We start from the raw sequence: 14,028 nt of genomic DNA, 5'->3' as shown, positions 1-14,028 counted from the left end.
GGTGGGAGTCTCTGATGATGGAGATAGCTCTGCGTATTTTGTCAGCATGTTTTCAGTGGTGCCTCTGTAAAAAGTTGTGAGATGAAGTATGGAGAGTCCTGCATTTCTGAGTCTCCTGAGGGAGTGGAGGTGCTCATGTGCTTTTTTGATAACTGTTGTCGTATTAACGGAGAAGGACAGATTATAAGTTAGGTGCACCATAGACTTTCTGTCTGACACAAACTGGAAAATTGTCAAATTATTACTCAGAAGGGAAAGCGGTGTTCTAGTCACACTGTGCATAGTGGGGGGGGGGGGGGGTCACTTTTTTTTGTAGAGAAAGCAGAGTCTGGGGACAAGGAGGACAACTTCCCAATCACTAGGAGCAAGGTCGTCATTAATGTATTTACACACATAAATGATGGCTGGGCCCCTGAGTGTTGCCTTGAGGTTCACCCTGACCTCCTGAGCACCAGAGGGTGTGCTAAAACTACAGAGGATCAGCCTACCCTAACCCTCAGCCTACCTGGGAAGGTCTATGTCAAAGTTCAAGGTGAGGAAATTTCATTCTTAGTCAAGTGTCAGGTACACGGTTAGGAAGAACAATGGGGTTTTGTCCTACTCAATAAAGAGCTGGACCAACTCTTTATCCTTTTACTGTCCAAGTTACTGTCCGAAAAGAGAGAGTATCTCAGGGTCTTGTTCATGAGTAAGGAGGAAGGAGCAACGGAAATGAGCTGTCTCTAAAGGGTGGCTGGCCTCTCCCTTAGAGATAGGGTGAGGAGTTCAGCCATTCAAAAGGGATTCAGAATAGAGTGACTACTCCTCCACACTGAAAGCTGCCAGTTGAGGTGGTTTGGGGATCTGGCAATGATGCCTCCTGGGCGCCTCCTAGATGGAGTATTTTGGGCATATCACACTGTCGGAGTGTTAAAAACAGCTTGAAATTCTCATGAGTTGTTTGCAAAAGAAAAATCACCATCATAATGCGGCTACCCCTTCGGCGCCAGCTGTGGGCTCAAGGCTGGAGCCGAACAAAAACTCCCTGATAACGACTGTGTTGAGTCTGTTCCTTCCCATTCCATGCAAGGCCACCTGGGTTGGCTGGAAGACTGTTTACTTAGCCTGGCGGGGCGAAGGACACTGTCTCAGCTGAACTACGGACACGCACACACATATACTGATACTGATAAGCACTCACTGATGCATCACCCTCTCTATCCAACGCCACCTCCAACGCTTACCTCCCCCATCATGTGGACATCGGGTCAGCTGGAGGCGCAGTCGAAGATTGCAGCGGTCCCAGATCAAATGTACACACTGGAACACTTTTCCATGTTGCTTGTCTGTGTTTATTGTGCTATGATGTGTTGATACCTGTGCATTCCTGTATTATCCTTTTGTGTTGCACATTTCAATGTTATTTTTCTCGCTACCTGGCCTGACCTGTCTCCCCAATGTGATGTTTGTATTGTATGTACAGTCGGCAAGGTCTGTCATCTCGGTTGTGAGCAAAAGACCTGCAACTGACAAATAAAGGCTATCTCATCTCATCTCATAGAAGAAGGCCACTTGGTGAGACCGATAGCATACTGGAGAGACTATACTTCTAGCCTATAAAGCGTTCTCCCGCATAAGCTAGAGGAGGTGGCTTTAGGGAGGAAGGTCTGGGCATATTTCCTCATATGACTGCTCCTGCAACCTGATGCAGATAAGTGGAAGAAAATGGATGAATAGATGGATAGACAGATGGATGGACAGAGGGATCATGTGTTTTGGTGTGATTTTGAATCCATCTTTTAACCCTTTAGAGCCGATCGGAGCAGACACGCTCCATTTTGCGTAACTATTTTTAAATCCTGGTAGCTCTGCAACCACGTAAGCTAGCGCAAAAATTTTTTTTGCATATGAAACCGGAGGAGTTGTACTTACATCTTATGCCATCAGCTTGTCTTAAGTCACGGTTTCCTTCCACATAAAGCTTTGCAAAAACTGCATAAAAAGCACTTGCAGGAACAAAAACATAATATTCCAGAAACACGCTTTGCCGATCCGATCAGCTGTTCATAACACTTCCTACGTCCATCAGCACGAACTATCGCATGTCCGCCATGACCTGCCCGAAACCGGAAGTGACGTCATTTTCGCGGAAATGTAGTCTTTTTTTACCATCAGGGCCTGAGGGCCTATACTGGTCTTTTTAAAAGTTATCTTTGACTTTATGACTTTCTGTGTCGTTTCTGGGATGCTTAGGACTCATATTGCACTGCTGGAAATAGTTTATTTTGATGCATATGCTGCTTTTTTGCAAATTTGCACTATAATATTTATTTTCGTTTTTCCTGCATTGTATAAAAATTAGTGTATTTCAAAAATAAAACTATGAAGACACTCAAAATAAATTTCCTGTGGTGGGAAACTATTTTGTGCAACTTTTTTGTATTTACAGTTTTGAGGGATAAGCCTCTTAAATTTCTCTAACTACAAATATATGTTAAAAAAGCAAAAACGATTTTCAATTTTTTTGTAGTTTATTGCACTTTTTTGCAATTTATGTAATTACTATGCACTTAATGAATACATATTATTAAAATCTGGGCTATAATGGTTGTATTGATGTATAGCAACTTGAAATGCTCCCAAAAATGGCTCCACAGCATGTAAAAATATAATATAAGCTCTGGCAGACTTGGTTCTATGGTAGGTCTTTGTTAAGGAATTTTTATTGTTTTATTTGATTATGCTTCAAAAGTTATGTTACACATATTTCACCAGACACAGTTTTCTGTTGAAACAGGAAGCTGGGGCTTGAAAAGGACGCCCGACAGACCGGCAACAGCGAAGCCAGGTGATTATTCCACATTTGACACACCTTGCGTAAAATTATCGGTATTTAGGGTGACACTGTTCCAAGAAAACTCGTCCTACGGGGACTGGCAGTTTTAAGACTCGCTTGTAAGACGAAACTGGTAGTGTAATAGACACTCGTTTTGCAGTTAAAAAAGGCTGGAAGTCTAACTTTACTGGAAAGTAAATAAGTGTACGGAAAGTGTCAACTAACATAGGATAGAAATTGCGCGCATAAACTGTTTTCATTGTTTTGTTGGTGGAGTAAGTTGATTTAACAGCACATTAAGGTGGCTGAACTACTCCACTGAATTGTTTACCGTTGATAGCTCACGTACTGGCTGAATGAGAAAAAAAGTTGTGCGTCATCACGTAAAATCGACAACCGCTTTCAAGAATAGCTTGAAAGTAGAAGCCTGTTGTTGATAACTTATCTCGTCCTTCGTGCCAGTGACAGCTTCACGGGTCTGACTGTATATTTAACTCAATAAAATACATTGTAATCAAACCTTCTACAAAACGAAACCAAATGGTTTGCAGTCCCTCTGCAGTAACTATTTTAAGAGGAACCTTACAAACAGAACTAAATAATGAAATAGTTGGCATGACGATCATGCCCAGATTGTATAAAATAAATAAAAGGAAATCATTCACATGAAAACCTTTTCTATAAAAAAGAGAGATGCATAAGGTAGATTAAGGCTGTCTCATTGTTCAGCCAAGGAAAGTGTGTGGAAAGGTAAATGTCTCCAGCCTGGATGACGGGTGGGACTGCAGCCCACCCAGAGCCCTTGATGGATACAAAATAAAATATAGAAATAAAAATAATAATAAATTACTTGGTTCGACATGCAACAGAGAGAATGAATGTGACTGAAGATTGGATCTGAGATGAGGCAAACAGAAGACCAGTCTAAAAAGTAGGTACAAACCTGTTCAGAGAAAAAGCAAATTTGTACGGATGAATTCTAAATTATCTGTTTGCTGAGTAAGATGATCCTAACTATTAAATTGGCTCAGTAGTAGTATAGTGATTTACACTGATAAAATGTTGTAATATACTGTTGTTATTATATAGTAAGAAAAAGATGATAATATTAATAAAAATATAATATTAATGACAAGAAGTATCCTAGTCAGTATGATGTGAGATGGATAATTGATATGAAGTAGTCTGCATCAAGCTTAAGGTTTGCTCAAACTCAGTATAATGACATATGAGATGAAGAAAATAAAGGCAATATCTAAACCAATTAAGTGCATAGAGGCACTACTTAACCTGCTTGAAAACCTGTCATTTATCCTAGATAAATATTACTGAGATGTAGAGCACATTTATAATGACAACTAATAAGCCAAACCCTGTAGATGACAGCTAAAGCTACAAGATTGAGAAGCTGAATTAAATATGTGGACACTACTAAGCTAATGAGCGAGTTAAACATTTTTATTTATTTGTTTTTAGAACAGAAGCTGCATAAAGGACAGCACAGGGAGCTGTCTGTCAATGAATAGAAAACACACATACACAAATTGTTACATGTGAAATTATTTTTGGAAAGAATCAGAAGTGAGATGGTTTTGAATTAAGAAATCAGTGAAAAGATGCATGAATTACACCTGATTATAACATGCAGAGGCAATGAAGAAAGCAGCTTACACTCACTGAACATTAACATGCATAGGAAAAGTGATGAAGACCTGCTTACACTTATACACATAACATAAGTTGGTATTTCTGACCAGAGAGAGGGAAACGGGTAGTTTAAGTACTCAGGATAATAATGAAAATGTCTTAGTTGTGTTTCTTCAGGAGCAAAACAGACCTGGACAAGCAGAAAATGCATTAACCTTACAAGGACAAGCAAGAACACAAACATGCGCAATGAAGAACAGCTTGCTATTTGTATGAGTGATAGAATGTGAGCTCAGTTTTCCCTCACACTTCTGCTCTGTTTCAGTAGCAGCATTTTTCTTTTTGTGTCCTGACTCATATATGTTTTTTTGTGTTTTTTGTTTTATTTGATTATTTTATTTTGTTGGTTTGGAAACAAATTTGTGGCAATACTTCTGGATCACAGTGACACATAGTGATTAGGCATATGATTTACAAATGCCCAGTTTTAGAGCTGTAAACTGTGAGCAATTCAAAGTTTAAATATATATATATATATATATATATATATATATATATATATATATGTATATATATATATATATATATATATATATATATATATATGTGTGTGTGTAGAGAGAGAGAGATGAAATAAGAAAACTTTAACTTCAAAGTTGAAATATGTAAGATGAGTGAAATGTGTGAATTCTTTGAGAAACAAGAAATTATTTAAACATGCCTTAAGTGAAAATGTAATGTTGCATCTATAGAGAAGAAAAAGCGTGCAGTATTTTAACAACAGGCCTTTTAATAAAAACAACTGAAGCAACATAATACTCCGATTTTCCCAGTAAAAAAAAAAAAAAAAAAAAGCAAACACGGGGAAATATCGGCTAGTACATGACCTTAGAGCAAAGAGGTCACGTACCTTGGCCACAGACTGACAGGACAAGGCAGACAGCTATTAGACAGCAGAAAACTAGCGGTGCAAAATGCTACAAAAAACCGCTCACAAAACAACAAATGATGAGTTATTTAGGTCTCTGCAATTTTTGCAGATGCTGGATACCTGCATATGCTCTGTTGGCTGGTCCATTGCAAAACTTAATTTATGGAAAAAATCAAGCACTGAAAGATAAAATAGAATGGACCCCAGAAGCAGAAAAAACATTTAATGTTCTGAAACTTGCATTGCAGACGCGCACTGCTGTCTAAAGAAGCTAGAAGAGGAAACGAAACAGAGAAGTGATATTTACAGTTTACCACAGTACCACAGTCTACATTCGCAGACGTTTTGTAGATGGCTCTGCATCTAAAAACAGTTATAGAAGTAAAGCCCTAACTTCCTCTTTTTCGGCACAGAGTGCAGAACTAACGGCTATCATACGTGCATGCTGCGCAAAGGTCAAGATATATATATTCACACTGACAGTCAATATGCATTGCACACCACAAAAGGTAATTCAGAGGTTACTAAAGGCAATAACTTCGCAGGCCAAGCCGCAAAGAAGGCCGCACAGCAACCAATATGAACTTTAATGTCTGAAACTTCACAGCTAATACCACTTGATGTACTTAGAGATGAATAGGAAGCCGCTCCTATAGCGGAGCGAAAGAAATGGCTAAAGTGTGGAGCACGGCTACAAAATTGCTACACAAGACAGCAGCATTAGTGACAAATAGCTTAAAGCATTTGTCAAGGGGTGGAATGATGAGTATCCTCCCCAAACACTTCTATACTCAAAATTTTGAAGCTTCAGCACAAGAGTTTATCAGAACATGCATGATTTGCCAGAAACATAATGCACAGGGAAACCTCAGGCCTAAAAGAGGCTTTTCCCCAACACCACCGCACCCATTTCACACAATCCACATGGATTTTATTGAACTGAACGAATGTCAAACATCAAAATACGCTCTAGTAATTGTGGATGTGTTCTCAAAATGGCCAGAAATCTATCCAGTAAAAAGAGCAGATGTAATCTCAGTAGCAAAATGTTTATGCAACCATTTTATTCCTACTCTGATAAAATCAGACAAAGGCCTGAGTGTTTGGGCCTGGTGAAGATGTGGATGCGACTAACCCAGGGTTCGCAAAAGCTCACACCCTTTGAAATCGTTCATGGGAGGCAATTTCCGCTGCCTCTCACTAGTGAGCCTATTAATAAGTCTATAAGAGAAACCACCCTAGCAGAGTGGATGACTAAATTATTTGAGAATAAAGAGATTCTCTCCAGTGTTTTGCAGGTTGCAACCAGGTGATTGGATCCACCGAAGCCACTGCAAAAAAGTGAGTGACAACACAAGCATAGACGCCGGTTCCCCCGACTCCTAGGTGTTCCCTGGTGGAGGAAAGGGCTGTTTGGGTATATCCCGCCCTTTTGTCTTCTCGCCAGTGGTCTACTCACCTGGAGCCCAGGTGTGCCTGGTCATCATGAAGAACCTTGTCCTCATAGTGGCTGGCATTGCGCTCCTAGTGAGCCTACTGATACTCACCTGGACAGACGAGGACCCACAGCACCACCTGCAGAAGAAATGGTCATATGACAACTTACACCTAAAGGATATGGACAAAGAGCACAACCACCCCTGACTGAACAATGCCTGGAACCGGTACGTCTACAACCGAGTACATACAGAAGACAACCACACTGGCTGCTACGTCTGTTCTCACCTCCCAACAACAGCAATGCAAGCCACCCTATATGGAAAATCACCCAGCCTTTCCGAAGCCCTATGTATATTCTACAAAGCCACCAGCGGAACATTTTCCCCCGAAGACATCTTCGCCTTCGAGCTTGAGTTAAAAAGACAAGTCACAAAAATCGACCTGCGACGGTGTAATGGAACACTGATCAACTTTAAACCTAATGAGGTAGTTTCTTGTGCGCCAGAGGTCTCAGACTGGAACTACAGCTGTGATGACCAATACTGGGTACACCTGAATGCGACCAATGACAAGGGAAAATCTTTCAACGTCAGGAGGGAACCAGGAATACAACATCCAATGTGTTTCACCTTCGCATACGGCAACAGAAAGCTGGGGATGAACCAGAACTGCTCCCAGACTTTCCGGATGCCGCAGGACAGAAAGGCACGGATAAGCCTCCTGAATGGCACATATTGGGTGCAGGGTACAGCTTGGGCATGTGGCTCAAAGACATACTTCACCATCTCACCCAACAGCACCGGACTCTGCGCCCCAATTTTAGTGTCAGACCACACATTCAGAATATTCCATCAGGACCAACCAAGACGCAAGAGGAGCACTGATGACGTGCAACCTCATGATCCAATCTGGGGCAGTGATGTGCCAGCGGAGTTCAAGTTGTGGACCACTGGACAGAAAGTCCTGCACTCACTTTTCCCATGGATCGGGAATGGAAAAAACATGCTAAGAATCGAGACTCTTGACTACCGATTTGGACTTTTCCTGAACAGCTCAACATGGATAAAACAAGGCTCAGAATGAGGAAATCGACGCGATCAGAATAGTGGTCATGCAACACAGAGTCGCCCTGGACATGATTCTCGCTGAGAGAGGGGGTCTCTGTGTCTTATTCAACACCACTTGCTGCACCTATATTCCAGATAACGTGCATTCCTTGACCATGACCACCGCCCTGGAGAAGTTACGACAACTGAGTAATGCACAGCAACAAGACTATGTCATGAACACAGAGGACTGGCTGACCTGGCTACTGAGCGGCGGCTGGACGACCCTCGTGATCAAAGGACTTGTCTTGATAGGAGTTCTTCTTTTATTGCTTTGCATGTTCTCTACATGCATTCTACCCTGTATCAGATCAATGATTGGCAAGATGGTACAGGCCACAGTGATCACCTATGTTGGACTGCCACAAGAAGATGAACCGGACGAAGAAGATTTAGTATAGGAATACACACACTCACACATACTGAATGATGCTACAATTGAAAGTGTTGAAAGCAAGTGATTGTTGGCTGATAATAAAGTATGATTAAGTGGTGAAATATTTTAACATCAGGAGGGAATGTTAAGGAATTTTTATTGTTTTATTTGATTATGCTTCAAAAGTTATGTTACACATATTTCACCAGACACAGTTTTCTGTTGAAACAGGAAGCTGTCCCTGCGACACTGACAAGAGACCAGTCCAGAAATACATATCCGCAGAAGTTGACTTGCATTATATTATTCTTAGAAATTGACTTGCAACACACATACTTTGTGACACACACACATACAGCTTACACACACAGCTTTCACACAGACAGCATCAGGACCTGCGTAACAGGAAATGTGATTATATTTGCATATTGACGATGTAACCTATAAAAATAAACGAATACTGCAGTTCGGGGTGATTGCTCTCTGAGTAGTTCACCCATGCAGCACGTTAACTATCTCAAGTGTCTCATTGTTGTTTATTCACCTGACTGTTTGTTAACTGTAAATCTCTGACAGTCTTAAAGGGTTAAAGGATTGATGATTATGGTTTTTACTGAGTGCTTCATTTTGTTCTTAATAAATTACACAATGTATATAAGTAAAGACTGTCAACTTTAGTAATATTTCATTCATCAACATTCATTTGTTCATTCAAGGGTTCTCTTAATTTTCTGAGTAGTTTATTTGTATTCAAGATAAACATGAAGACTTTTAAGATGATTTAAGAAGATTTTAAGTGAAAATGCTCAGTGTGTACAATAAAAAAATACTCACTGAACCTAAGGAGCTTGGAAAGAAAAGCGGCTTCTCGGATGAGAGATGAAACGTCTTCAAGCAACTTAATAAAGTCCAGACACCTTTCTTTCCAAGCTCCTTAAACTACGATGACCTGGATGACTGAGAACCTTCACAGACATACCCACTAAATTACACCTCTTCCAAATCTCTATTTGTTGGCAGAAACTTCTGAAGCCTTTCCCATTTCTATTATACTGTAAAGCTACTTTTCTAACCTGTGAGGAAAAATGTTTATGACTAAGTGCCACGACCCATTATAGCTTTTTTCGTGTTCAGTTCTGGTCTCAACAGGATTATGTAACATTTAGGTCCAAACAGTGTGATCAAGAGTCCAAAACTTGAGGCCAGGATAGCAAATACCTCCACTGCATCTGCATAATTTCCTGGTGAGCTGATATAGACAGGAACAAAGGCCACCCACACAGCACAGAAGATCAGCATGCTGAATGTGATGAGCTTGGCCTCATTAAAACTGTCAGGGAGATTCCTTACCAGGAATGCAATTAAAAAACTGAGGAAAGCCAGTATACCAATATAACCCAATAACACTGCAAAACCCACAGTGGACCCAAATGCACACTCATAAACAATCTTATCATTTTGGTATTGGGTGTTTTTATGTGGAGTTGGAGAGGAAGAAACAAGCCAGGTAGTGCAGATGGCTGCCTGAATAGATGTAAGAAACAGAACTGTTCCTCTCTGCTGCATTGCACCAAACCACTTCAGACTGGTTCCCCCTCCTGGCTTGGAGGCTTTGAACACAGCCAGAACAACCATGGTTTTTACCAGGATGCATGAGACACACAGCACAAAGCTGATGCCAAATGCTGCATGCCTGAGTTGGCATGTCCACAGTCTGGGTCGTCCAATGAACAGCAGTGAACAAAGAAAGCACAACTTGAGTGACAGCAGTACCTGGAAACTAAGTTCTGAATTATTGGCACGTATTATAGGTGTTCTGTGATGGTAGATAAAGATCCCTAGAACAACAGCACATATACATGTGCCCAGCAGTGAGGTAGCTGTCAGACAAATACCCAGAGGCTCATGGTAGGACAGAAACTCTGTCTTCTTGGGAACGCAGTGGTCACGCTGGGGGTTTGACCAAAAATCCTCTGGACAACTGGTGCACTCCAAGGAGTCTGGCAAAAGGAGAAAGATCAAGAAAGCGGAAGATGGTGAAATGCATACTATTTTTAATATGAATGAAAATAAATATATCGTGCTGAAAACAAAACAAAACACCTTACTGGTCTCATTAGTGACTTTTCCCTCAGAACAAGGGATGCAGTCGAAACAGCATTTGGGTTCCCCCTTCTTTCTCACCATGTGGGTACCAGAAAGACAGCTTTCACTGCATACTGATCGAGGTGGCTATTGGATGAAATCAAATATTACATATAAATATACTGTACAACTGACAAAATATAAAAATCAGAAAAACACATAACCTTTTTTGAAATAAAGTTCCAGAAAATCTTGTCTTCATCAAGTATGAGTTCTTCCCCGTATAAAGCTGAACTCTTAACCTCACCCACATTCTGAACTTCAGTGCTTCCATCAGGGAGCCACAACCAGTTCATCACATCATAAATTGGCACCACATCACCATTTTCGTCAAATGACACTTGATCCCCAAATGGAGTGGTGAAATTTACCCTTTCCAAGTAATAAAGAAGCTGTTAAAAAGGGATTCATAAGAAATAAATTATTTTTAACAATCCAAACAGTGGCACCCTCTATTTGATAGCGAAATGGAATATTATACCTATTATACCTATACATATAAACGTAATAAAATCAAATTGTATATTAAAGAGGGCTCCTTAATATGCAATATCTTTAACAATTTCAAGAACTCTAATGATACATTACATGCATACTCGTTAAAGTGCTCTGATCTAAATATATTAAACATTTCTTTTACTCAGAAATATTGAAAACTCATTTAGCTGACTTCAGCTTTTTCATAATTAATTTAATCACCCTGCTTTCAGTCATACAGGGTGAATTTTGTTCTGAAAGTAATTACAGATCAAATAATTTACTCATAGATTGATATCTAATTAACATAGTGTGTAAATTCATATCACACCTGCCATGGCTGCAGTGATTGCAAAGTGGCACAGCTTTGCCTACTGAAAGGCCCTCTTCCTGGTTTGCACTGCAGCATGTCATCAAGGGAATATGCCAGGGCATAAACAGCTTTATACACATTATACTCAGGCCGGAGGTTGGAAATGTCCAAGATCTCAGTGTTCACATTTTCTAGATCTTCCTGTCCAGTGCATAGTGCACCTCCACCTTCCAGCCAGCCTGCTGGAGCTGGTGCAAATCTGCACTGAAATGTAAATTCCCAAAACTGATTCACCTGAAATATATTGTTGACAACTGTTTTTTCTTTTCCATTTAAAAAAACATGGCATAATGAAATTCTTGTCAACATCACGGTAACATTTCAACTCCCACCATGCTATTTCCATTGTTATTGTTGTGATGTAGGTCAGGACGTATTTGTAATAGGAATTCCCTGAGCCCTGGTATTTCTCCTCGACGAATAGCAATGCCCAGTGTACCACCCAGGTATGGCATGAACTGAGGTGTTTGGAGCACACCAGCTGTTGCTGTCCAGCCTTCACTGGCCATCCACTGTAGACTTGTTACATTCTCCTTTACTACCTGTGCATTATATTTTACCAAATGCAAAAAGTGATGTAACTATCCCCTACTTTTGTGACATTAACATCCAACTTAGGTATTTGCTATAAATTGTTATATGTTATAAATTGTTTCTTTACGTTTCTGTAGTCATTCATTTAAAGACATAATACATCTTTTACACAGTGTATAGATACAGATCTTTATAACAAGAAATAATCAAGTTTTCTTTTAAACTTCACCTCTTCCATAAGGTTTATCATGTGACTCTCATGTACAAAGGCAATGACCACACGAGCTGTTGATTTTTTCATCACATTCACAATCCTCCTGAGTTCATCTGTGTCTTTGTCCCAAGGTAAAACTTCAATGTAGTCTAGGCACCCTTCACCAGACAAACTTAGCTCGAATTGTAAGGATCTGGCAGCGTGGCGTCCATAATCATCATCACTGATAAGCAGACCTGCCCAAGTCCAGCCAAAATGTTTTAGAATTTTAATTATAGCACGTACCTAAGTGAAAGCAACATGAGAAACATGAGAAAACATGAGAGCATAGATAATAAGAAAAATTTTAGTGGATTAGCTGCTCATCATCTACTGGCAATTGTAATAATTCTGCTGATTGATTTTCACCTGGAAAGCATCACTTGGAATCGTCCTAAAGAAGGATGGATATTTTCGATGGTCACTCAAACAAGAACATGTGGCAAAATAACTCACCTGTGAAAGATACAGACAATATATTTTAGAAATATTCAAAGTCTTTACTGCCTCCTTTAAACTGGGTATTGCGTACATTGGTCTTGTCATTAAATTTACAATTAAATCAATAACTGTCACTCAAACAGGAAAATGTGGCAAAATAACTCACGTGTGAAAAACAAAGACTGTATATTGTACATTGTTCTTGTCATTAAATTTACAATTAAGTCAGTATATACAAACACTGAAAAATATCTAAAGTCATACAACAATAATATGGTATAGTTAAACTGATAACTTACTATCGGTACTCGGTATAAACCTAAGACACTGGAGATGGCAATAGAAGGTGTAGAGGAAGAATCACCCACAATCCCTAGAACAGGAGGATTTCCAGTACATGTACCATTTGATACAATCTGCTCCTCTTGACCGCCGGCTAATGATAATGCTCCACGGAATCCAATTCCAAGTTCAACACAGTTGTCATAAAGAGTGTATCCCAGAATCACATTAGGTAACAGATTGGCATTTCTGTTGATTTCATCAATAGCAAATGCCATGGTTTGTGCCTGCCTAAATCCTTGTACATAGAAACTAACAAAATAAATTTAAATTAAAAAATATATCAGGAAAAATGTTGCAAAATGACTTATACAAAAAATTAAGAAACCTGAATAATAATTTATGAGATATTTTATTTGAAAAATCAAGAAGATTCCCCATTCAATATACATGACTTATTTATGTATGCACTAATGCATAAAATGTATGCATTAGTATGCATTTTATGCATGCATACACGCATAAAATGTATGCATGCATAAAATTAACCCACATATTGGCATTAAGTTGTTCTGGGGTTTTTTTGTGCTGTTTTCCTGTCATACTTACCCATGGCAAGTAGGCTGTTGTGGCTCTGAGGTAAAAGATGGATGAGGAACACTTGAGAAAAAGTGGACTGGAAACAGTCCACCCAGAATGATATCTCCAACCTTGTTCATTCCATTTAGATGAAATTGTCCCTGCAGCTGACACGAGGAGGGAAACAAAGAAGAGGATACAGTATGAGTGAAGTAGGAATACAATAAAATGACCAGGACTAAATTGGTTTGTAAAAATGAACACATGACAGCTTTCTGGTTTTCTGAGCCTAGTTGTGGCATTTTATTACTTTCCCATTCCCTTTTAATAGCATGCTGTGTTGACTATTCTTTTATAACGCCCATCAGGGAAAAAGATGAAGAAAGGGGTGGGCCTCAAATACATTTGGTCATATACTGTTGTTGTATCCAGGTAGGCTTAGGTAACACCGTGAGCATGTTGTGTGTGTGGAATGTTTTGTAGCACACACAAAACAAAAGAAACAGGTTTTTTTGTGCTCAAGACTAAGACACCAGATATTCTCATTCAAGCGCCTTCCCCCAGGCCTGGCTCCAGAGTGGGGCCCAGGCAGGGTAGACTGATCCCTTGATTCCTATCATAGGGGTCAA

The 14,028-nt window shown here is 39.7% G+C and overlaps 1 protein-coding gene and 1 pseudogene across 1 annotated transcript; one reads left to right on the top strand and one right to left on the bottom strand.

Moving 5' to 3' along the window:
• Nucleotides 1-6,878: 6,878 nt before the first annotated feature.
• On the top strand, nt 6,879-8,312 carry LOC146654274 (uncharacterized; annotated as a pseudogene).
• A 1,098-nt stretch (nt 8,313-9,410) lies between these two features.
• On the bottom strand, nt 9,411-13,569 carry LOC146654273 (extracellular calcium-sensing receptor-like). Its single transcript, XM_085380561.1, has 9 exons — nt 13,430-13,569; nt 12,838-13,132; nt 12,467-12,553; nt 12,074-12,343; nt 11,643-11,852; nt 11,269-11,544; nt 10,625-10,852; nt 10,424-10,547; nt 9,411-10,315 (listed from the first exon to the last, which is right to left on the bottom strand). Exons 1-9 carry the CDS (start codon nt 13,537-13,539, stop codon nt 9,411-9,413), a joined length of 2,505 nt encoding a protein of 834 aa, XP_085236687.1. The 5' UTR covers nt 13,540-13,569.
• Between the last annotated feature and the right edge of the window lie 459 nt (nt 13,570-14,028).

This window comes from Rhamphochromis longiceps, linkage group LG14, assembly GCF_057381845.1.
Source record: "Rhamphochromis longiceps isolate RC_006_pf linkage group LG14, R_longiceps_female_GT1.1, whole genome shotgun sequence".
Classification (NCBI taxonomy): domain Eukaryota; kingdom Metazoa; phylum Chordata; class Actinopteri; order Cichliformes; family Cichlidae; genus Rhamphochromis; species Rhamphochromis longiceps.
Note: the sequence above shows the minus strand (reverse complement) of the source record. Positions and strands in the feature narration are given on the sequence as shown.